Here is a 19,310-nt window from a genome sequence, read left to right as displayed (position 1 = left end):
CCCTCTCCGTCGTCCCTCCCAAACTACAGGTAACATGTCGGGTTTCGTGAGTGCTACTTGCTGTCTTACTGGAAGTCATCTTCTGATATGTTTGCAGTTCTCTGGCTGGTGGGGATCCTCCACGCCCTCCCCTGCTCCTCAACCCGCAAAGTACGACCCGACAGACCCGAGGCAGAACCCTCTCAACCCCCAGGGTCTCAAGCCGTGAGTCCTCCTCCCCAAGCGTATTTTCACATCACTTATCATTGTCCCAGATGTTGTGCATGCCCGCAGACAAAATCCGTCCGCGATGACTGCTTCCTGAAGCACGACTCCTCGGTCGCGGACGAGAAGTGCAAGGAGCTCGTGCAGGCGCACATAGCTTGCATGCGGGGCTACGGGTTCAAGGTGTAGCGAATGCACACGGTGACGGAGGGCCATCTGCCGCTCGGAGGAGGCTACGCGACATTGCGCTAATATGTACATCTGCTAAGTTATCATCCATCGCTACTCAGTTAGATCAACTCTGGTCCCCGGGCATTGTATGGTCCACGGTTGCTACAATCGAGATGAGGGAGTACAGGTATCTTCGAGGACTACTCCATAGGTATGGTGAATTCCCACCGGCCCTCGGCCAGGCCTTCCGCTGTGTCGCGCAGCAGCATCTCGTGTCGCACTCGGACGTAGACCTGCATGATGCGCACTGAGTTTAGGCATGCTCTGACAGGTCATCAGACAAATGACACCCACTGTCTTATCCATCATACGTTGTCGGAGGCCCTTGATGGTGTCCTTCTCGACCGGTTCTTCCAGCAGCTGGGACAGGTCTTCCACTGCCTTCTCCAGATCACTGTAGAGAACGGATACCGAGACATGTCAGCTACCCTGCTGCAGATTTCGAGGCTTGAACCTACGCCTGGATGTCTTCGAAGATCTGCTTCTGGTTGCCCGACACGAGGAAGTACGCCATCGCATAGGACCACTTCAGCGTCCGGCGACACCTCGTCAGCTCGTCGACAGCAGTCTGCATGAACCTCGCCTATCCCAACACCCGTCAACGGCCTTGCAAACCCATCATTGCCCACACCAGCCTACCTCGATCCACGACAGGTTGCTGCTCTTTTGCACCTCGACGACCTTCTCCTCCGCGCGCTCGACGAGCTCCTGGTCGAGGCGCGACGAGAGCTCGTGATTGTTGAACCTGTCGAAGTAGAAGAGCCACTTCTCGAGGTTCTGACCGGCCGCCGTCATCGACTCGTCCTTCTCGGGCTCCTTCCACGTGTTGCACACCTCGTTGTTGTACCCGTGCACCTCCCACTTCTGCATGCACAACCAACAGAACTGGAAGTTGCAGTGGCGGCAGACTATCCGGCTGTGCGCATCGTCAGACCCGACCACCCGTAGCGGACACACGCAGGGATAGAACGACGCACTTGCACCCGCCCGCCTTCTCGATGCTGTTCTTGCAGTTCGGGCACGTCCGCGTGTTCGCCTTGATCCACTGCGACGTGCCCGCGTCCTCGCGCGCGCTCTTCAGCCAGAACTCCACGAGCTTGCACACGATCGGGCGGTGGTCCGAGTCGAGCCCGCACCCGAAGCAGAACGCGTGCCCCGCGCCGCACTCCACCGTCGGCACCTCCGTCTGCAGGCTCGCGCCCCGCCCGCCCGCGCAGAGCACCGTCTCCGAGCAGCCCGGGTGCGGGCAGAAGCGCAGCGTGGGGTGCGCGCCGACGTAGGACTGGAGCAGCAGTTCGCGGTACCTTGAATATGGCTGCACGCGTCAGTTACGGAACTTACGGTGAAGAGTAGGTATGGAGGGAGGCGTGCGACCGGGAGTAGACGAAGAAGCGATGTACAGCTCTGTGAAACTCGCATCCAGTACTCGGGTGGGCTGGCAACCTCACAGTCAACGGTATTTCGAGGCCCAGCGGGGAGGCGCCCTGTCTGTCCCGCTTCCGCTGTTACAATTGGACATAGCTCATGAGAGCGTGGACCAGACCCATATGAGTATCAATGTGTGCTGGGCCAGAGCCCATTGTGCAATAGCCTTCCACCGAAGAAGGCAGTGCCCCACACAGTCGCCCAATCAGTGCGGGGGATGGTGGGCAGCGTTCCGAAGGCAACTTCTGCGCACGGAACAGACATGAAGCACGAAACCTCTTCGCACATGCAGCCTTCCGGGTCGTCATGTGTTGCTGTGCGGTAGAAGCGACCATCGGAGACAAAGGACCCACATGTCAGCCGCAGCCATTGCGTGCAGGTCCCGCGCCAGCCATCTGATGCGACGCGGGACCCACACGCAGCCCAGACACGACCCATATATACACACACTTTGAAGAAACCCACGCACCGCTCGAACACAGGCTTCGCCACGAGCTTCTCGATCGACGGCTCGTCCACCACGATCCTGCACCCGTCCTGCATGCAGTTGAATAGGCACTGGCCCTCCTCCTTGACCTTGCCCGTCACGTACGTCGCCCAGCACGCCTCGCAGAACTCGTGCCCGCACCGTGATCGGAAGATGTTCGCGGGGTCGGTGTCGCAGCAGATCATGCACATGAATTCTGTCGGCGTGTCGAGGCGCGCCCGCTTGGACGGCCGCGGATTGGGCGACGATGGGGCGTCCTCGGGCTCGCCAGCATCGGCCAGGACGGCGGTGGAGTCGTCCATGAACCGCTCAATGAGGCGGTCGCGGTTCCATCGGAAATGCTGCAGGAGGATCGACGCAATGGGCGACTGTGTGCCGCGATGTGAGTGGGAAGCGAATATGAGTAGTATTAGGGGATTGCATACCTCGAGCCCGATGATGTTCGCCACCGTGCGGATGTCGTCTTCTACTCGCTGCTGGAGGCGCGCCGCAGAGAAGCTCTCGTACTCGACACCCGGCGACTTCGATTTGCCCTTGTCCTCGGGCACTGGCTCCTCGAAATCGGAGTCGTTCGCCTGCACAAAGGCGGGTGAATCACTGTGGCACCGAGAGGGCAGGGGAATGCCAGCTTACCGCGACATCGGAGTCGTATGAGTCGCTGGGGTAGCCGTCTGAGTCGTCGTACATGGTCGTTCAAAAGAGATAGAGTGTCGGGCGTGGATGAGAGCGTCGAGCAGTCACAGACGGGAGGGGAGGCCCGTGCAGACGGCGGGAACGCGTTTACCACAGCGCGTCTCTCTGCCGAGGCGTGGGCGCTCCCACCGCGTTCAGAATCATGATCTCCTGGTCTGCCACTGGTCATCTGCAGATTCCGTGCGCGTTCTGTCACGCGCATCGCGCAAGCACTTCATTCAATTCAGCAACATGTGCGACCCGAGCTCTTTTGCCTCTCGCCACGACCGTCTCAGCGCAGCTTGCTTCGACACGCCGGCGCGATGAGCCCTCCAACAGACTTGAAGGAAGTAGTGGAGTCGGAGATCAAGTACGTTTCGCTGCAGTGATTGTCCACCGCCTCTTCATGAACGTTGCATTGTAGGGAATGGCACTTCCGTATGTGAGCGACGCTTCAGAAAGACTGTTGGAGGACCTCAACGGCTAGGCAGACATCTATTTCCACCAGCGCAACGCGGACGAGCACCATGCCGCTCTTGAGCTACGCGACGCCGTCCTGCGCCTGAGACGCGATGGCGCATTCATTGCGGTTCCCCTCTTCCGAGTCAATACGGACCCCATGGGGCCTCATCCTGTCGGTATGTGGATGCCCTAAAATTGCCAATTAAGTGATTCTGACATGCCTCGCCATACCCAGGTTCGTATGAGATTTGGTGCCCGTCAGAGTCATTCGCGTCAGTCTACTCATATCTGTGCCTGAACCGTGGAAGCTTGAGGTGCGCATCGCCCTCTTGACTGAGCGGATAACTGTGCTTCATGTGGCTGCAGCATTCTGGTCCACCCATTAACCCGCGAAGAGGTATGTTACCCTATCAGATGCCCTGATGCTGTGTTGAACTGGCTGTCCTCATCTTACAGAGAAAGTCCGTACTTCAACAAATCTGCTGCGCATGTGCTCATAATGTCACCCAGGGACCATGAGATCCGCAACTCCTGGATAGGTCCATCTTTCCCCTTGGACTTGTCTATGCTGCCGGTCCTGGCGGACAATGTCCCTCTGCAGTACCCTAGCCTGAGTACGCATTATAGCTCAGCATCCACGTAGCGAACACTCATGTCTTCTTCAGAGCTCGGCTACTCTTCCGAGGCTCCGCCCCTGTCCCTGGAAGATAGACGCAAGATCGGTGCGAACATTGAGCGTATCTTGAAGAGCGAGAAAGAGGCTGCGAAGGCTCCGAGCGACTGAAGTAGTGCGGCGATGCCGACCATTTAATGCACATCGCCATTGCTGGATCTACATGCTGTGATATTTGTACACTTGCTGTCTCGGATTACCAGAATATGCGTGGTGCCCTTGTCAGTGTTTTGAATCGTATGCATCATGCGGATGTGATCGTACCGAGCGACCGCCTCCGGAGCAGACATGACTTCAACGAGGGTCATACTATACCCTCGCTACCGTACTCCGCTCACCAACCTTCCCAGTACTCAGGTACTCAAGAGTGTGTTACTTAGGACCGCACGGTGCAGTTTCCTCGAATCGCGCGCTGGCTGGCATGTGTGGACACTTCGAAGCCGGCGACCATGACTCGGTATTACTCTACCGCATACGCCCACCACCTCCGACTAGATCTACTTAAGAATCCCCTGAGATTCCCCGACCCACTTCTGTTCATATTCCACTGAAGTTTCTGCATAAAGCCGCTTGGAAACTTAGAGAGAGACGCAGTCACATCTACGATGGCCCGTCCGCGCCAGGGACCCTCCAGTACGATCGTGATCAAACTAGGTCCGTACTGCACCTTGGCCAACATCCATTCCGTGCTCTCTCTGACCTCCCATTCTCCGTTCGCAGGAACATCTTCTATCGTCCATGAAAAGACCCACCAGCCATTACTCTCCACCCTCTCCGCGGTGGTGGAGACGGTCGTGCACCTACGCGAGCAGGGGCACAAGGTCGTGCTTGTGAGCTCCGGGGCGATCGGGGTTGGGCTGAAGCGCATGAATATGCCGCATAGACCGAAGGGGCTGTCAGGGAAGCAGGTAGGTTTTGTCTGGTCTTCTCGCTCGGAAGTGGAAGGGAGGGTGCCTAGAGGGGGCGCTTTGATTGAGTTGAGGGATGGTCGGTACCGTGCGGATGCGACCAGACTGAGTGGCGTAGTGTAACTCTGGCTTCGGGACAGTCCTGGGATGCGGTATGTGTTGGATGGTCCCTGAGAACTTCTACAGGCACTCGCAGCCATAGGGCAAGGCCGACTCATTGCACTATGGGACAACCTCTTCGGGCAAGTGGAACAGCCCATCGCGCAGGTGCTCCTCACTCGAGGAGATATCTCAGATGTGCGTCTCCCGTTTGACTCCAAGATGCTATACTGACACCGGCAACCAGCGTACCCGATATCTGAATGCCGTGAACACATTCAAGGAGCTGCTGTCTATGGGTGTCATCCCCATTGTGAATGAGAATGACACAGTATCCGTCAGCGTAAGTGGTCTTGTGGTCTACATTCACGCCCAGCGAGGAAACACACATTCGTGCAGGAAATCAAATTTGGCGACAACGACACACTTTCCGCAATCACTGCTTCCATGATCCATGCCGACTACCTCTTCCTACTGACTGATGTGGATGGATTGTACACTGCCAACCCTCGAAAAGACCCCAACGCAAAACTTCTAGAAGTCGTCTCATCTGTGGCGTCTATTCGTTCACAAGGTACCCGTCTACGAGATCCCTGACTCTAACATGAATGCTGATCGGACGTGCTTAGTTAGCACATCAACACTGGGCTCGAGTCTGGGGACAGGCGGCATGGAGACGAAACTCATTGCCGCCGACATTGCGACCGCCGCCGGGGTCACCACAATCATAACATCCAGCAAGGATCCCAAGAACGTAGTGAAGATCATCGAATTCATCAACGCTCTCCGTTCCGGCACATCAACACCCGCCCACCCACAGTCGGGACGCTCGAGTCCTATCCCGTCGCTGCCCACTGTACATGCCGTCCCCACATCAGATTCCGCCACACCATCACCGCGCCACAGCACACCTGTTGGTTTGTTTCGACCCCCGCACACGTTGTTCAAACCTTCGCCCGCACCACTGCGCGACCTCAAGGCATGGACGAGCCACACGCTGCATCCGTCGGGCAGCGTGATCATCGACCACGGCGCCCATGCTGTGCTGTCTCGGAGGGAGTCTGGGGGACGCCTGCTCCCCGCTGGTGTTCTCGGTGTGCGTGGAGCCTTCGCCTCTGGCCAGGCGGTGCGAATGGTGGTGAGGAAACGGCTCGCGCACGAAGCGCACACAAGTGCGCCTGCCCCGCAGCTCGGAACGTCAACTCCCAATACACCTCTCCTGCTGGCCACCGCATCTATCTCATCGTCAATTTCTACCCTAGACCCGGGGTTGGAGTTGTCAGACTTCGCTGCGCATGCGCTCTCTCCTGTGGACGAGGAGGCGACGCCTTCGGTGACCCAGAGGGTACTGCTAGGGGAGGACCATGTGCTTGTCGAGAAGCCGATAGAAGAAAGCGACGAGTGGGAAGTAGAGGAGGTCGGCCGCGGTCTGGCCAATTATAATTCGGTCCAGATCGAAAGGGTCAAAGGACTGAAGAGGTGAGAGCCCTGAAATGATTCACGACCGTTCACATGCTCACTGCGACCCTCTGCCCCAGCTCGTACATCCCGCAACTGCTTGGCTACGCGGATTCCGAATATGTTGTAGAGAACATCACTATCCGTGTACCCCCCTGACATCCCGATGCCCGTCAACATTGTTATCTCGTATGCAGCGTTCTGCCGATAGTGCATCTTGACGTCGCAGTGGAAGGTGCCGAAGAGTAACCGTTAAAGTTTGTGGTGCGAGGATCAGCTCGTTTGCCTGCATGCTGGCGCGAGGCGGGTTGCTGTGCAGCCTCGCCTTCTTAACCTGAACGTCAACACTTGGCTGCCCACTCCCGTCTTCCACAGTGCACACGACGCACCCTCAGGCTCGCGTGCTGCTGTTACGTCAAATTCATCAAATTCGGCGCCGGAGAGTGCTTACGTAAAGCGGGGCTCTTCAAAATGCGCACAGATGGATCATCGCTTTTGTGAGCAGTGCCGTCGCCCAGGTTCGACCTCTTTCCAACTCACCACCCTACTCTTTCTCCCTTCTGATATATCCCTACATTATCGCTCTTTTGCATTGAATGCTCTAATAATACACGCTAAACGGACATGCTGCACGGCAACTCTGTCAGAATCCTGACTGGTCAGTCCATCAGGTCGCCCTCGTGAAAACTGACGACCTACGTCGGACGCAGGAAACAGTCACCCCGAGCTCGCCCAGGCCGTGGTCGAGCGGTGAGCCCAGCTTCGCTAGAGCAGCGGTCCATTGGACAGGAGATTCACGGAGACCTGCTGCAGGCTCAACGTCCCTTTGACTCCATGTACGGTCAAGAAGTTCTCGAACGGAGAGATCGACGTCAAAATTGCAGAGTCCGTCCGCGATGAGGACGTCTTCATCATCCAGTCAGGCTGCAACGACGTCAACGACAGCCTCATGGAGCTCCTCATCCTCATCTCTGCGTGCAAGGGCGCCTCCGCCCGCCGGATAACGGCTGTCATCCCCTGCTATCCCTACGCACGGATGGACAAGAAGGACAAGTCGCGCGCACCCATCACCGCCAAGTTGGTCGCGAACATGCTCGCCGTCGCTGGCTGCGACCACGTTATCACCATGGACCTGCACGCCAGCCAGATTCAGGGATTCTTCGACTTCCCGGTGGACAACCTCTACTCGGAGCCGCTCATGATCTCCTACATCAAAAGAAATATAGAGGGGTGGAAGAACAGTATTATTGTCAGTCCAGACGCAGGGGGAGCGAAGCGGTGAGTCTGCACCGCAGTGCGGCCCTCAGCGCTCGTGTGCTCACGCGTTGGCAGGGTCACAGCTATCGCGGACAAACTTGGAGTAGAGTTCGCCCTCATTCACAGGGAGCGGACTCGCAAGTCAGAGGCGGCGCCGGAGAGAATGGACGTTCTCGTGGGAGACGTGCGTGACAAGGTAGCGTATCTGTCAAAGCATGAGATTATGGACGAACGTGCTCAACGTACGCGTTTCAGGTGGCTATTCTCATAGATGATATGATTGACAGTGGCCGAACACTCGCGCTCGCCGCACCTCTGTTGAAGGAGAAGGGGGCGTCGAAAGTGTTCGCGTTGATTTCGCATGGTGCGTGACTTGTCGCTTTCTTCTATTTGACAGGCGAAGACACGTTCTGTAAAGGTCTGCTGTCTGAGATAAGCATGAGCATGATACAGGAGCTGCCGATCGAGCAGCTTGTGGTACGTTCGCCTGCCCCCACTGTCATTCCTCGTCGCTCAACGTGCATATCGTACCTCGTAGGTCACGAACACCGTGCCCCAAAAACGCCACGAAGAGGGTTGCTCGAAGCTTGTTACCATCGACGTTAGCCCTACAATCGCGGAGAGCATCCGTCGGACGCACAATGGGGAGAGTATCAGTTTGCTTTTCGGAGACTGGGCGGACGGACTGGCCGTCAACGGCGTCGGTAGCTACTGAGGGGCGAAGTTCTGCAGAGACAATGTATCACCTACATAGAATGTACTCATTACCGGATACTGCAGGACAAGTGTTCATTGGACCACGGCGGCGTGAACGCGATGCCGGAAGCTCTGGCGCATGCGCGTCTATTGAAATGCAACAGTAGGACGGGAGCAGGCAGTGTATGTCGAGACTGCGTTTAGCACTCGATTCTGTGCTGAAACCAATGAGGCATAATCATTCAGGGTTATCTTTGTCTCGACACTCACTGTTCATCTCTACGATTTCTCCACCTTCCACCCTGCGTCGAGCGCGTCCGAGATCAAGAACTCGTACCAAAAGATCGCAATGGGCACTGTTGACAGGTGCCACAGCGAGTGAGCATCAATGATGCGCCCCCACGGAGGAAAGTCAAAGAGCTCGAGCGACGTCGCGAAGATCGTCAACATGACGAAGAGCGCCGTGGAGGAGGCGTACGGCGGGCGGTAGGACCGTGGCCTGTGTGGGAACCGGCGGAGGAGGAGCACGGAGGATGGGAGCGAATATGCTAGCCACAGCAGATTGTGGATCATCCCGGCGGTGAGGTTGAAGGCGATGTTGTACGTGTAGTCGAACCGAGGGAGGAGGGAGAGGTAGGACACGTGCACAAGATATGCGAAGGAGCAAAGACATGACCATACAATGTATGGCAGGGATGAGCTGCGCCGGACTTCGTACCCGCCGGCTTCGGACTTGTACAGGTGGAATAGCCGCACAACGGTGTAGTACAGCGCGTATAGGATGGCCAATGCCGCCGAGAAATAGTCCATCTTCTCGGTAGTTGGGAGATCTGAACATCGCCGTGCACAAGATCAAGTACATATAGACTGTGCCAGATCGTACACGCACCTCGGGTGTGGAACACCGACGACCAAGCCCAAGCGTTCATACTGACGAACGCGAAGCGCCGGTAGTAGCCCTTCATCGGATGATTCTGAGGTATATTCCTCTGTATCCTCCGCAGCCCTCTGTAATGGGCCAGGAGGTTGAGCAAAGAGAACGCGACGGAAGCAGGCTCCTGCATGCCCGCTAGTCGCCAGAACGGCCATTTGCCGTGGTATTGCTCGACGGGCAGCGCGTTTTGTTCTGCATGATCCGTGATGGCGTGCATGCAGCCGTACTTGCAGTCATCAGAGCACGTCCATCTGGTGAGTCGCATTGGAAGGGGGACGGTGTCCGCCCAGGCATTCCAATTATCCTTGCACACGCGGGACTCGCACTTGGACACGCAGTTTCTGTAGTTCTCTGCGCGATCGCCTGCTGACGCGAGGACGAGACTAGGAACGCAGAGCAGCAGAAGTGTATACCATATGCGCATAATGAAGGGTGGATATGAAAGGAGCGGGAGGATATGTGATGTTGGTACAGCGCAGGACAGCCGCGGGGTGCAGAGTGGAAGTCAGTGTCGCGGTTGCCGTAACAGGACGAAGACACGTCCGAAATGGCTGTATCACGTAAGCAGGTGGCAGATCCTCTCACTCTGCACGTTGAAGACAACTAGCTGATCCGACCACTACCACGAGCAGAATCCTTCCAACCAGAAGTGGTATGTTGTGCTCTGCAATCTGGTGTGGTATATGCTTACTGATAAGTCTCAGAATTGCTGCAAGAGTGGCTTGTTTTCCGACTTGACGGGCAGCGCGGTGCCGTAGTACGGTGGCCTGCACTCTTGTAAATTCATTCTAGACTTGCGCAAGTATCAGGTAAGGCGGATTTATGTAACACAACTCATACTATCGCTGCGATACTAAAGCATACGCATTGCATCAGACGGCTCTCCGCATTCAGCGAGGGTCACCTGAGAACATGGTTCGCTCATATCAAGCAACAACATTCTCGTCAGCACCGTATTTCGATGATCGAGGCCCTCACGGTCATGCCGAACCAATCACAGAGCGCGTCAACGTATGTTTCTACCAGGTTTTTACCAACGTGCACCTATACAAGTAGACTGAATGCTCTGTAGCCGCATTCTCGTCCCATAGTCTCGTACTACTTTCCGAAAGGTGTAGGCGCGCAACACTATGGAGTGCGTTCAAGTTCCCGCGCACCGATCATAATGCAGAGCTCACTACTATTGGCAGGAACGGCACCCCATGAAGCCGCATAGATTGACTCTCACGAATAGCCTTGTCATGGGATACGGCTTAGACAAACAGATTCATCATATATATAATCCACGATCCGCCACCCAGGCCGAGTTGGAGGCCTACCATGACAATGACTACATCGACTTTCTCTCTAGGTATGTGTAGCTGAACGCTCTACCGTCGGGACAATACACTCATACGATACCTACAGGGTAACGCCGCAGAACCAGGTAGACATGAAACATCTAATCGATACTTTCAACTGCGTCGAAGACTGTCCAGTATTCTCGGACATGTACGATTTCTGCCGCATGTACGCTGGTTCATCCTTGGCAGCAGCGAGGAAGCTTTGCGCGGGAACAACTGACATAGCGATAAACTGGTCGGGAGGACTACACCATGCGAAGAAGGGCGAGGCCAGTGGATTCTGCTATGTGAATGATATCGTATTGGCCGTACTGGAACTTCTCAGGTAGGCTAACGGATGGTACAGGCGAGTCAATGTTGTTGGCATTAACGCGTTTTCATTGCTTAGATATCACCCTCGAGTGCTCTATATTGATATTGACATCCATCACGGCGACGGTGTAGAGTTCGCCTTCTACCACACAAATCGAGTCATGACGGTGTCATTCCACAAATACACCGGCGACTTCTTCCCAGGCACTGGGAAACTCGATGACAACGGCACGGGCCTTGGGAAACATTTCTGCCTTAACGTGCCTTTGCAGGACGGGATCGACGACAACATGTACCTGACGATCTTCAAGACGGTGATCGAGGACACCGTCACTGCATTCCGGCCGACAGCCATCGTCTTGCAGTGCGGCGCGGACTCCCTGGGCTGCGACCGGCTAGGTGCCTTCAACCTGTCGATCGCAGCCCACGGCGAATGCGTCAACTTCGTCCGCAAGTTCAACGTCCCGCTCCTCGTGCTCGGAGGCGGAGGCTACACCATCAAGAACGTGAGCCGCTGCTGGACATACGAGACCTCCGTCCTCGTGGGTGCCTCCATCCCGGACGAACTGCCCGTGACGATCTACGACTCGTTCTTCCGCGAGTCTCAGTGGAAGCTCCATCCGCCGCTCACAGGCAAGGTGGAGAACCACAATACGGCGGCGTCGCTCCAGCGTATCACGATCGCTATTCGGAACAAACTGCGGTACCTCCAAGGCGCCCCGAGCGTCGCAATGCAGGAGATCCCTCCGGACCTTGCGGGTTGGCTAGAGGACGAATCACGGACACGAGAGGAGAAGGAGGAGGAACGGGGTACTGCTCAGGCAGGCGAGACTAGAGTGGACCGGTCGGTTCTGCGCAACGAGTTTTTCGACGGAGACAAGGACAACGATGCTGATGAAGCGGATGACGAGCCGGTGGTACCGGCCAAGAAGACTACCACCCGCAAGCCGCGGACGAGCACAGGCAGGAGGGCAAGAGGAAGGGGGCGAGCCAGAGGGGCCGGGGCGTCGCGTACAGCGGCAGCGGCAGCAGCAGCAGCAGAGGAGGATGGCGAAGACGAGGATGAAGAGGAGGAGGCGCCTACCCCGGCGCGAAGAACAACGAGACCGAGAGGACGGGGTCGAGGCCGTGGGCGTGGGCGCGGACGCTCAAGGACTCAGGCTCAAGCTCAGGAGAGGGACACGGAGACGGAGAGTACGCAGCTCGAGGGGGACTCTGTGCCGGACACGGAGACAGACCAACCGCCGCAGGAGCTCAACGTCGTCTGAGTATAAGTGACTGCTGGTTATGACAGGAACGCGAGTCCGACAATCGGTGAGCTGGTCCGCTGACTGATGTGCATTTTTCTTGTCTGCTCACTCTTGAAGCCATGCGATTGTCAGTCAGCCCACGTCTTGGGAGAGGGGCTGTGCATACTGAAGTGGCCAGAGTGGGCGAGGAGATCATTGTTTGGCACCGCACGCGACCTCTGTTTCATCCTCGTATACCCGCCGGTAACCACCATCGTTAATGTGCGGATCAATCGTCTTGCAGAGGCCAAGAATGGGGCTACGTACCTTGACCGGACAGTAGGAGCTAGGGCGAGAAGCATGCGTAGATGAGCGGTAGACGATTTGGGCGAGCGCGATGGTCAGTGCTTGACGTATTACATTATATTACAGGTATCGCATAAGTTAGGATGCAATGCATCATAAGCAACAGACGCAGCTAGTCTCCGTTGCTGACCACAAAATAGAGGAAGATAGTCGATCTAAGACGCAGCCCGGTGCTGCGCCCTCCAAGACTAGGGGCTACGATTTTATTGAGCGTACCTTCGCTCCCAGCAACGAGGCGACTTCGAAGCATGCTACGAGTAAGGACTGGCCCACGACGTCCATGAGCGCGGAGTGGATTGGCAGCGCGTACATGTCTGGGTCGAGCTCCCACTTCCAGAAGTACTCGGTGATCCCACGGGCCAGTACGAGGGCTATTGCCACCTTCATAGCGATAATACCATCAGGCCTCGCTATGAACCTCAAACGACATGTGACGTACCGCAGTGCAATAGAAGAGGATCTCGAGGACGACGAAGATGAACGGGAGGTGAATCCAGCCGAAGGCGTAGATGAAGACGAGAAAGACGAGCTGGATGGGGAAGCCGACGACAAGTAGCGTAGTCATCACCAAGTGTGGGCTGGGGTGTACTTTGTGGTCCGCGGAGGACGGCAGGATCGTGATGGCTGCTGCGTGAAGTGCGGTCGATAGTCTCGAGACGAAGATTGCACCGACGCTCCCCGGCAGACCTGAATCGGATCCATACTGCGGTCAGCCGGCAAAATTTAAACTGAGAACGTCAAGGCATACCAGTGATGACGACAGCAATTAAAGCATATCCTTGATACCGGGTGACGAAGGTATCAAGGAGCAGCCCGGTGCCATTGCTAATGATCATCGCCGCGAACAGCGGCCACCATCCCTGCTTCAGTAGATGACTGACCTGAGGATTCCGGCGGACAGAGAAGGCAAGCCCTATGGCGATGGCGCTCAGACAGATGACGAAGATCAGGGGCAGCGGGGTGTTCTCGATGCGGACATGGATGAGGGATACAACACTGAGGATAGACAATGTGAGCATATCGCCCAGACAGCCCGCCACTGGAGGGGAGACATTATCTGGGGACGGCGAGAAGATCTGGGCTTCAGCGACGAGGTACATGCCCATGCAGTGAACTCACCTGGGTCGTATCCCCAACGACGGCACAGCACTATGAGCCCGCACATGAAGGATCCTAAAAATACACCTGATAGCGCACAGGAGCACATAGCAGCGGAAGCCACCATTATGAACCTAGGACGTCATCAGAAGCCGTCGGGGTTAGAGCGGTGCGAACTTACTCATGCGGCCCCGAAATCTTCTTGCCACCCTGAGGCAAGGATGGACGTGGCTTTCTGGGCTGCAACGATGAAGCGGGGAGCGAAGCCAATAAGGCCCTTTGCACTATAGAAGCAGTAGCATTGGCAATGGTACCGTTGCCAGTAGTGGGTATCGATCCCGCGGGAGCCGGGGAGGCCGTTATTCGTCCAAGGACGAAAACGACGCATGCTGCGACAAAGGATACCACGGCGGCTTGCACTTGCAGCAGCGTAAGGTTGCCAATGATGATTTGTCGACGCGTGTCCGCTTTGTCCAGCTCCCCTATGTTGGCGGCTGTACTTAGTCGTGCGGAGAGGTTCATCTCTAGATTGCCCTTTAGGTTAAGTACCACGGGAATGATCATGATGAGTTCATCCACACGGGATAGTTCCTTCCAATGCTGAGGGAGAAGTTAGCACGCCTGATGGCTGTGTAATTGAGGTAGGGATTCGAGACATCGAAGACAGGCTGGACATGCAGCTCGAGAGCGAAAAAAATAGTGCAATAAAAGACACAACATCCAAGACGCAGGGGGAAATGCAGGGCCGGCTCGAGCTGGTCGACTGTAATGGCATTGGTGACGTACCGACACAGTGGACAATAGTTCGCCGGTGAACAGCAGCCCGATGGTAGTGACAAGGAGTGTAGGTGAGGTCTATTTCTCCACAAGGTTCAGCACCGACGTGCGCTAGTCACAACACCATGTCTGAGGGCGTACCTCTATTACGAGGCTCCTGACTTGCGTCCAGGCTGTACCACGACGCGCGGGCGCACGCGGATCGGCTCTCCTTCCTGCCCCAAGCAGTGCGAGGTCGCCCTCATCAAGGCCATTATCTTCGTCGTCGGATTCGCTCGGGTCTGGTTCAGGTATGACGGACGACTGCTTGTAGCGGTGAATGTGGTCCGGGTCTGGTGTCACGAGCACGTCCTCGAACTCGGCGAGTTCTATGGTGTCTGAGCTGCTGCGAGAGGGGACTGGGGAGCCTGGGTTGACCATGTCTTGCGCGGGGTGCGCGTGAGCGTTGTCGCAGGGCCGAGAAGGATGGCAAGGTCTAGGAAGAGTCAAGACATCGCAGCGGGTGCATGTGCATGGCTGCTGGGCGTCCGTCCAGAATAGCCCTGACGCGCCCGTGGGAACCAGCTGCCTGTTTTGCTTCAACACGAATAGACGCCATGTCGGTGCTAACGGGCGCTTCCACGACTTGCTTCCGTTCGCGACTACGCTCGCAGGCCACTTACCGTGCTGCCCTCCCTGGCCGTCCACTCCAGCTCGTCTCGTCGGAGCAGACTTGGGGCTGGTATCTCTGCCGCCTGCGCGCAACAGGGCCGCCCAATCCGAACGCGCTCGGGCCATGTCACCGGCGGTATCGCCGTACGATCCACTACCAACGATCAGCTCTGTATTGTTCAGGAACCCACCAGACGCGGTTCCCCCAACCGATGAGCTTGAAGGTCTTCATGCGGAATTGAAGCTTCTCAGACAAAGGACCCTCGAGAGGGCCAAGAAAGCTGGCGAAGACCTCAAGATTATTGAGGAGTCTATGAGACGATTGAAAGAGAAGGAGAAGGGCAAGGCTAAAGCCTTGGAGAAGGTGAAGAAGGAAAGAGGCTGTACGTACTTTTACACATGTTCCGAGGCGACACTCTCACTGCATTTGCTTGCATTCGTGATCTCTGACATGCTGAATCGCCGCCACTTCGTGTCAACCTACACGCCATCTCACTTCATTTGTACCGGTACAAACTGCGCTGGGTGTATCTGCTTTGCTTTGGCTATATGAATATGCTGCAAAACGCCGGTCCTCTCCAACACTGGTGCCGTCACTTCGCGCGCGTCTCATAACAAACACTTGCTGCTCTGCGAACTACTGCTACGTGAAACTTGGCACTGGGTCATATGTCACCCTGGCTTTCTTGTCGCGGCACTGTCGGGATTCACTCAACCTTGGTGCCACTCCTCGCGCGTAATTTTCATCCCCAATGTTCAGTCACCCCCATCCCGATTCCGAATGGCGAGGATGCGGCGAAACCACCTGCGCCGACCCTACCCATACCTCCGCGGCCCCGCCTGCCTCCTGCACCACCTGTATCAGTAACGCCAACGCCAACTCCCGTCGTGGAAATGCGCAAGTCGTAAGCTGACATGACATGTCGATTAGATACGTCTCTGACACCTGTATAGCGCAACGGAGGATGCGAAGAAGAAGAAGAAGAAACGGAAACGCGACGACCTCAGCGATGCAGAGTCTGGTGAGAAAACCGGAAACTTCAACGGTCATGAACGTGCATTTACACTGCACGGAAATAGAACCTCCGAAGGCACGCAAAACTTCACCCATGCCTCCACATACGCATCCACATCCTCCCCCTGCACATGTACCACCACCGAAACCCAATAAATACCCATCGACATCCATTGCTTTTAACAAGGTACGTTGTCAAATACGTTTTCAGCGCAAGGACCTCAACATGTCTTCTAGCCGGCTAACGGCCAGGACTTCGCTCTCCCGCCACAAATCTCCTTGCTACCGACCCGACCTCAGCCACAACCTGTACCTGTACCAGGACCTAGCAAACCCACTGCCGTCCAAGATGACTTCACCAAGAGTAAGGTACCTGGCCAGCAGGTGCAGATCACAACGTTCTACGCGAGCGTCGAACCGTGGCTCCGCCCTATCAAGGAGGAGGATATTGGCTTCCTGGAGCACACTGGCGATGACGTGGAGCCGTTTGTCATGCCGACGCTAGGAAGACGTTACACCGAGGTATGGGAGGAGGACGATACGAGGCGGTATGGCGGATCATTGCCTGGTGCTGCCGCCGCGCGCGCGGCAGCACGCATTCGCCCATCGACTTCATCTGGTCCATTACCGCGATGGGAGCCGTCTACGCTCTCAGAACCTGATCTACTGACGGAGGAACGCGGGCACGGACCGTTGACGGAGCGATTAGTCACTGCCCTTATTCCTATGCACAATGCCACGGAGTGGAAGGGCGTGAAGGCCGCGGAGGAAGCAATGGAAGGCAGGCCGGGCACGAACGGTGCAGCAGCAGCGGCTGCACGAGATAAGCTCAATGTCGCTGATCTGGAGGACCGTGTCACGAACGTCCTGCGATTTCACGGTCTTATTGATGAGCTCGTGCGTTGTCTGACTATCGCTGCTGAGATTGAATCGCTCATGTGTTCGCGACTCGTTGCCGTTGATAGCCCAATTTCTCGGAGGCAGTCGACGACCCAATTGCCACGGCGCTGCGGCATGCACAGCGCGAGTTGCGCACGGTGCTCGCGACGAACAAGGTCCGTCGAAATCGTCTCGTCGCCATCGCCCGCGACCGGCTTGGGTACCAAGAGTACGTCGACCTGCGTGATACCATCGACAAGAACATCCAGGCGCTCTACACCAAGCTGCAGAAGAAGGACGGCCCGAAGGCGAGTAAGAACAAGAAGAAGAAGGTTTCAGAGCCGAATGGGCTCCCGAACGGCGCGCCACTCACTGGCATCAGCGCGTTGCCTCCGTGTCCTGCAGCTCTCGGGCTGACGCTGGACGAGGAGAGCCATTTGAGTGTTCCGGAGCAACTCAAGCGGCTCGTGGATACGCGCCAGCAGTGGGTGGAGACCATCGGCGGGGTGTTCGAGGAGAAGCAGACGGAACAGCCCGGGCGAATATGGGAATTCCCTAAGACCAGCGTATACGCCGATATCGAGGAGGACGTGCAGCGGGAGATGGCGCGTCTGGGAACGACTTCCGCGTCGGGCTCCAAGTCTCAGCGCGATGCAGCGCGGCCGTCTGCTAATGGCGTCGACTCACGGACAAGTAGTACTGGTGGCAAGGGTAAACAGCGAGCTTCGGGGGACTACATGGATATCGGCTGATGCTCGTCTCGCGTTGGAGACGCGGCAGGATGGACAGTGGATCCAGACTATCACATTATTCCTATTATTACTACTTTTGTCTGGGAGTTGCCTACGCACGCTATCCACCCAATTCATCGTCTGCCCTGCTACTGAACATCGCAGGAGTGGAGTGTACTCGTAGTCATGAAGCTGACGCTGGAAGGGCTACGAAGCAGCGGCCTTGCTTTTCTTAGACTTCTTCGACTCTCCATCACCTTTCCGCTTTTTCTTGGGCGGCGGTGCGGCCTGCTCTGGCTGGTCAACGTCCATTGTATCTGGTGCATCGGTATGTGCGAGTGAGCCCAACGGCATGAATCGGTGCTTAAGAACCTCCAGCGGATAGCGAGGGCGTGGGGGGTTCTTGTACATTGATTCGCCAGCCTCTGCGGATTCCGCCGCCGGGGTAGGTGCATCCGGCTTTGCAGCAACGACAATATGTTTTGCGATGAGGTTGGGTGCTGAAGCAGTGCATATATGCTCATTGGGCGTGCGACAGTCGAATGCTACGAGGAAGACGCACCTTGGTAAAGCTTCCCTCCCTTGCTTTTCCGCGGTAGCAAACAAGATAGTCGCTTAAGCTCCTCTCCGCCTACATGGTCTGACGGCGAGTCTCCCAGTGACCACACGTCGTAGGAGGCGTGTTTGCGATCAACGCTGCCTATACGTGAGGTCTCCGATGATGAAGGTGCCTCGAGCTTGATGCCTTGGAGGTGCTTTGGTTTGAGCTACAGCAATATTTAGCGGCATCGAACAACAGGAAAGCGAAAGGACGTACCCCCTGCGGCACGCGAACAACCCATAACTCCAAGTCCTCATCGTCTTTGATAGCATCCCAATCAAAGTCTCCTGAATCGACAGAGTGGTCCACGGGCACTGCGCCTGGAGGAGGTTGGTATGCATGGTTTGGATCTGTGCCTTCGTTCTTCCCGTGTGATGAGGTAGCTGGTCTCGATGGCTCAGTCACCTTCTTCTTTGTGGCCTTCGAAGTGGGCTTCTTGGCCTGCTGCACAACCTCGCTCTCGGATGATGAACTGGAATCACTCATGTTCGACGATTATCAGAGTGAATGGGTTCGCTGCAGGTCCTCGATTCATTCAACGTTCGATATGAAAGTGGCATTACCCTCGTACCAAAAGATAGGATATTAGTAACCTTGTCCTTGAGGGTCTATGTTGCCACTGCTCTGCGCGTGCCAAGTAGCAAACTTGTGTATGTCCAGTCGAGTTCGACAGTCGACTACTAGTAAAGTACATGTTCTTCGATCGCTCCGGGCTAAATTACAAGCGCCCGCATCACGTGCCTCTTGCACTACAGTCTACTGCATACCACGATTGAGCGCTGAGCGCTGAGCGATCGTTGAC

At 56.3% G+C, this 19,310-nt stretch overlaps 9 protein-coding genes across 9 annotated transcripts; 5 read left to right on the top strand and 4 right to left on the bottom strand.

Annotated features, from left to right (window-relative positions):
- Positions 1 to 575: 575 nt before the first annotated feature.
- C8Q71DRAFT_793976 (uncharacterized protein) lies at positions 576 to 3,034 on the bottom strand (the record flags this gene model as incomplete). The annotated part of the gene is made up of 8 exons (XM_047925514.1): positions 576 to 668; positions 730 to 829; positions 894 to 1,018; positions 1,075 to 1,351; positions 1,413 to 1,739; positions 2,330 to 2,715; positions 2,773 to 2,922; positions 2,981 to 3,034. 8 exons carry the CDS (start codon positions 3,032 to 3,034, stop codon positions 576 to 578), a joined length of 1,512 nt encoding a protein of 503 aa, XP_047783565.1.
- Positions 3,035 to 3,342: 308 nt separating this feature from the next.
- Positions 3,343 to 4,265, top strand: C8Q71DRAFT_720050 (DOPA-like domain-containing protein; the record flags this gene model as incomplete). The annotated part of the gene is made up of 8 exons (XM_047921335.1): positions 3,343 to 3,389; positions 3,444 to 3,457; positions 3,511 to 3,657; positions 3,717 to 3,795; positions 3,848 to 3,878; positions 3,938 to 3,942; positions 3,992 to 4,095; positions 4,147 to 4,265. The coding sequence occupies 8 exons, from the start codon at positions 3,343 to 3,345 to the stop codon at positions 4,263 to 4,265; spliced, it is 546 nt and encodes a 181-aa protein (XP_047783564.1).
- Positions 4,266 to 4,445: 180 nt separating this feature from the next.
- C8Q71DRAFT_733177 (glutamate 5-kinase) lies at positions 4,446 to 6,828 on the top strand. Its single transcript, XM_047922312.1, has 7 exons — positions 4,446 to 4,808; positions 4,875 to 5,062; positions 5,249 to 5,359; positions 5,409 to 5,504; positions 5,561 to 5,735; positions 5,791 to 6,640; positions 6,700 to 6,828. The coding sequence occupies exons 1-7, from the start codon at positions 4,760 to 4,762 to the stop codon at positions 6,776 to 6,778; spliced, it is 1,548 nt and encodes a 515-aa protein (XP_047783563.1). The 5' UTR covers positions 4,446 to 4,759; the 3' UTR covers positions 6,779 to 6,828.
- A 298-nt stretch (positions 6,829 to 7,126) lies between these two features.
- Positions 7,127 to 8,785, top strand: C8Q71DRAFT_733168 (phosphoribosyl pyrophosphokinase). The gene is made up of 7 exons (XM_047922311.1): positions 7,127 to 7,277; positions 7,330 to 7,369; positions 7,433 to 7,897; positions 7,952 to 8,072; positions 8,132 to 8,240; positions 8,295 to 8,353; positions 8,415 to 8,785. Exons 1-7 carry the CDS (start codon positions 7,244 to 7,246, stop codon positions 8,589 to 8,591), a joined length of 1,005 nt encoding a protein of 334 aa, XP_047783562.1. The 5' UTR covers positions 7,127 to 7,243; the 3' UTR covers positions 8,592 to 8,785.
- Positions 8,674 to 10,017, bottom strand: C8Q71DRAFT_206311 (Per1-like protein). Its single transcript, XM_047917009.1, has 3 exons — positions 9,462 to 10,017; positions 8,843 to 9,402; positions 8,674 to 8,790 (listed from the first exon to the last, which is right to left on the bottom strand). Exons 1-2 carry the CDS (start codon positions 9,928 to 9,930, stop codon positions 8,852 to 8,854), a joined length of 1,020 nt encoding a protein of 339 aa, XP_047783561.1. The 5' UTR covers positions 9,931 to 10,017; the 3' UTR covers positions 8,674 to 8,790; positions 8,843 to 8,851.
- A 69-nt stretch (positions 10,018 to 10,086) lies between these two features.
- Positions 10,087 to 12,790, top strand: C8Q71DRAFT_845132 (uncharacterized protein). The gene is made up of 8 exons (XM_047926603.1): positions 10,087 to 10,158; positions 10,211 to 10,315; positions 10,383 to 10,517; positions 10,579 to 10,641; positions 10,697 to 10,857; positions 10,914 to 11,174; positions 11,238 to 12,475; positions 12,529 to 12,790. The coding sequence occupies exons 3-7, from the start codon at positions 10,419 to 10,421 to the stop codon at positions 12,427 to 12,429; spliced, it is 1,776 nt and encodes a 591-aa protein (XP_047783560.1). The 5' UTR covers positions 10,087 to 10,158; positions 10,211 to 10,315; positions 10,383 to 10,418; the 3' UTR covers positions 12,430 to 12,475; positions 12,529 to 12,790.
- On the bottom strand, positions 12,791 to 15,153 carry C8Q71DRAFT_733161 (uncharacterized protein). The gene is made up of 7 exons (XM_047922310.1): positions 14,773 to 15,153; positions 14,641 to 14,709; positions 14,036 to 14,454; positions 13,876 to 13,988; positions 13,505 to 13,813; positions 13,196 to 13,443; positions 12,791 to 13,137 (listed from the first exon to the last, which is right to left on the bottom strand). The coding sequence occupies exons 1-7, from the start codon at positions 15,049 to 15,051 to the stop codon at positions 12,952 to 12,954; spliced, it is 1,623 nt and encodes a 540-aa protein (XP_047783559.1). The 5' UTR covers positions 15,052 to 15,153; the 3' UTR covers positions 12,791 to 12,951.
- Positions 15,154 to 15,255: 102 nt separating this feature from the next.
- Positions 15,256 to 17,992, top strand: C8Q71DRAFT_206218 (histone acetyltransferases subunit 3-domain-containing protein). The gene is made up of 6 exons (XM_047917008.1): positions 15,256 to 15,665; positions 16,043 to 16,187; positions 16,237 to 16,304; positions 16,363 to 16,484; positions 16,535 to 17,194; positions 17,263 to 17,992. The coding sequence occupies exons 1-6, from the start codon at positions 15,407 to 15,409 to the stop codon at positions 17,926 to 17,928; spliced, it is 1,920 nt and encodes a 639-aa protein (XP_047783558.1). The 5' UTR covers positions 15,256 to 15,406; the 3' UTR covers positions 17,929 to 17,992.
- A 110-nt stretch (positions 17,993 to 18,102) lies between these two features.
- Positions 18,103 to 19,184, bottom strand: C8Q71DRAFT_206214 (uncharacterized protein). The gene is made up of 4 exons (XM_047917007.1): positions 19,080 to 19,184; positions 18,725 to 19,024; positions 18,470 to 18,674; positions 18,103 to 18,407 (listed from the first exon to the last, which is right to left on the bottom strand). Exons 2-4 carry the CDS (start codon positions 18,992 to 18,994, stop codon positions 18,115 to 18,117), a joined length of 768 nt encoding a protein of 255 aa, XP_047783557.1. The 5' UTR covers positions 18,995 to 19,024; positions 19,080 to 19,184; the 3' UTR covers positions 18,103 to 18,114.
- Between the last annotated feature and the right edge of the window lie 126 nt (positions 19,185 to 19,310).

This window comes from Rhodofomes roseus (assembly GCF_022264815.1).
Source record: "Rhodofomes roseus strain CIRM-BRFM 1785 chromosome Unknown C8Q71scaffold_2, whole genome shotgun sequence".
Classification (NCBI taxonomy): Eukaryota; Fungi; Basidiomycota; class Agaricomycetes; order Polyporales; family Fomitopsidaceae; genus Rhodofomes; species Rhodofomes roseus.
Note: the sequence above shows the minus strand (reverse complement) of the source record. Positions and strands in the feature narration are given on the sequence as shown.

What these genes read in the sequence shown, in the direction of transcription:
- C8Q71DRAFT_206311 (XM_047917009.1), bottom strand. Translation starts at nt 9,930, where the DNA reads ATGCGCATATGGTATACACTTCTGCTGCTCTGCGTTCCTAGTCTCGTC. An exon ending in GTCGGTGTTCCACACCCGAG is followed by an intron (nt 9,403 to 9,461) that starts GTGCGTGTACGA and finishes GGCGATGTTCAG; the next exon opens with ATCTCCCAACTACCGAGAAG.
- C8Q71DRAFT_206218 (XM_047917008.1), top strand. Translation starts at nt 15,407, where the DNA reads ATGTCACCGGCGGTATCGCCGTACGATCCACTACCAACGATCAGCTCT. An exon ending in GGTGAAGAAGGAAAGAGGCT is followed by an intron (nt 15,666 to 16,042) that starts GTACGTACTTTT and finishes CCCAATGTTCAG; the next exon opens with TCACCCCCATCCCGATTCCG. An exon ending in CATCCATTGCTTTTAACAAG is followed by an intron (nt 16,485 to 16,534) that starts GTACGTTGTCAA and finishes CATGTCTTCTAG; the next exon opens with CCGGCTAACGGCCAGGACTT.
- C8Q71DRAFT_733168 (XM_047922311.1), top strand. Translation starts at nt 7,244, where the DNA reads ATGCTGCACGGCAACTCTGTCAGAATCCTGACTG. An exon ending in CTCTGTCAGAATCCTGACTG is followed by an intron (nt 7,278 to 7,329) that starts GTCAGTCCATCA and finishes CGTCGGACGCAG; the next exon opens with GAAACAGTCACCCCGAGCTC. An exon ending in GACGCAGGGGGAGCGAAGCG is followed by an intron (nt 7,898 to 7,951) that starts GTGAGTCTGCAC and finishes ACGCGTTGGCAG; the next exon opens with GGTCACAGCTATCGCGGACA.
- C8Q71DRAFT_733177 (XM_047922312.1), top strand. Translation starts at nt 4,760, where the DNA reads ATGGCCCGTCCGCGCCAGGGACCCTCCAGTACGATCGTGATCAAACTA. An exon ending in TACGATCGTGATCAAACTAG is followed by an intron (nt 4,809 to 4,874) that starts GTCCGTACTGCA and finishes CTCCGTTCGCAG; the next exon opens with GAACATCTTCTATCGTCCAT. An exon ending in ATGACACAGTATCCGTCAGC is followed by an intron (nt 5,505 to 5,560) that starts GTAAGTGGTCTT and finishes ACATTCGTGCAG; the next exon opens with GAAATCAAATTTGGCGACAA.
- C8Q71DRAFT_845132 (XM_047926603.1), top strand. Translation starts at nt 10,419, where the DNA reads ATGGTTCGCTCATATCAAGCAACAACATTCTCGTCAGCACCGTATTTC. An exon ending in TAGGCGCGCAACACTATGGA is followed by an intron (nt 10,642 to 10,696) that starts GTGCGTTCAAGT and finishes TACTATTGGCAG; the next exon opens with GAACGGCACCCCATGAAGCC. An exon ending in GCCGTACTGGAACTTCTCAG is followed by an intron (nt 11,175 to 11,237) that starts GTAGGCTAACGG and finishes TTCATTGCTTAG; the next exon opens with ATATCACCCTCGAGTGCTCT.
- C8Q71DRAFT_733161 (XM_047922310.1), bottom strand. Translation starts at nt 15,051, where the DNA reads ATGGTCAACCCAGGCTCCCCAGTCCCCTCTCGCAGCAGCTCAGACACC. An exon ending in AATTGCTGTCGTCATCACTG is followed by an intron (nt 13,444 to 13,504) that starts GTATGCCTTGAC and finishes GATCCGATTCAG; the next exon opens with GTCTGCCGGGGAGCGTCGGT. An exon ending in TCCTCTTCTATTGCACTGCG is followed by an intron (nt 13,138 to 13,195) that starts GTACGTCACATG and finishes ATCGCTATGAAG; the next exon opens with GTGGCAATAGCCCTCGTACT.
- C8Q71DRAFT_206214 (XM_047917007.1), bottom strand. Translation starts at nt 18,994, where the DNA reads ATGAGTGATTCCAGTTCATCATCCGAGAGCGAGGTTGTGCAGCAGGCC. An exon ending in TTGTTCGCGTGCCGCAGGGG is followed by an intron (nt 18,675 to 18,724) that starts GTACGTCCTTTC and finishes ATATTGCTGTAG; the next exon opens with CTCAAACCAAAGCACCTCCA. An exon ending in GGGAGGGAAGCTTTACCAAG is followed by an intron (nt 18,408 to 18,469) that starts GTGCGTCTTCCT and finishes GCACTGCTTCAG; the next exon opens with CACCCAACCTCATCGCAAAA.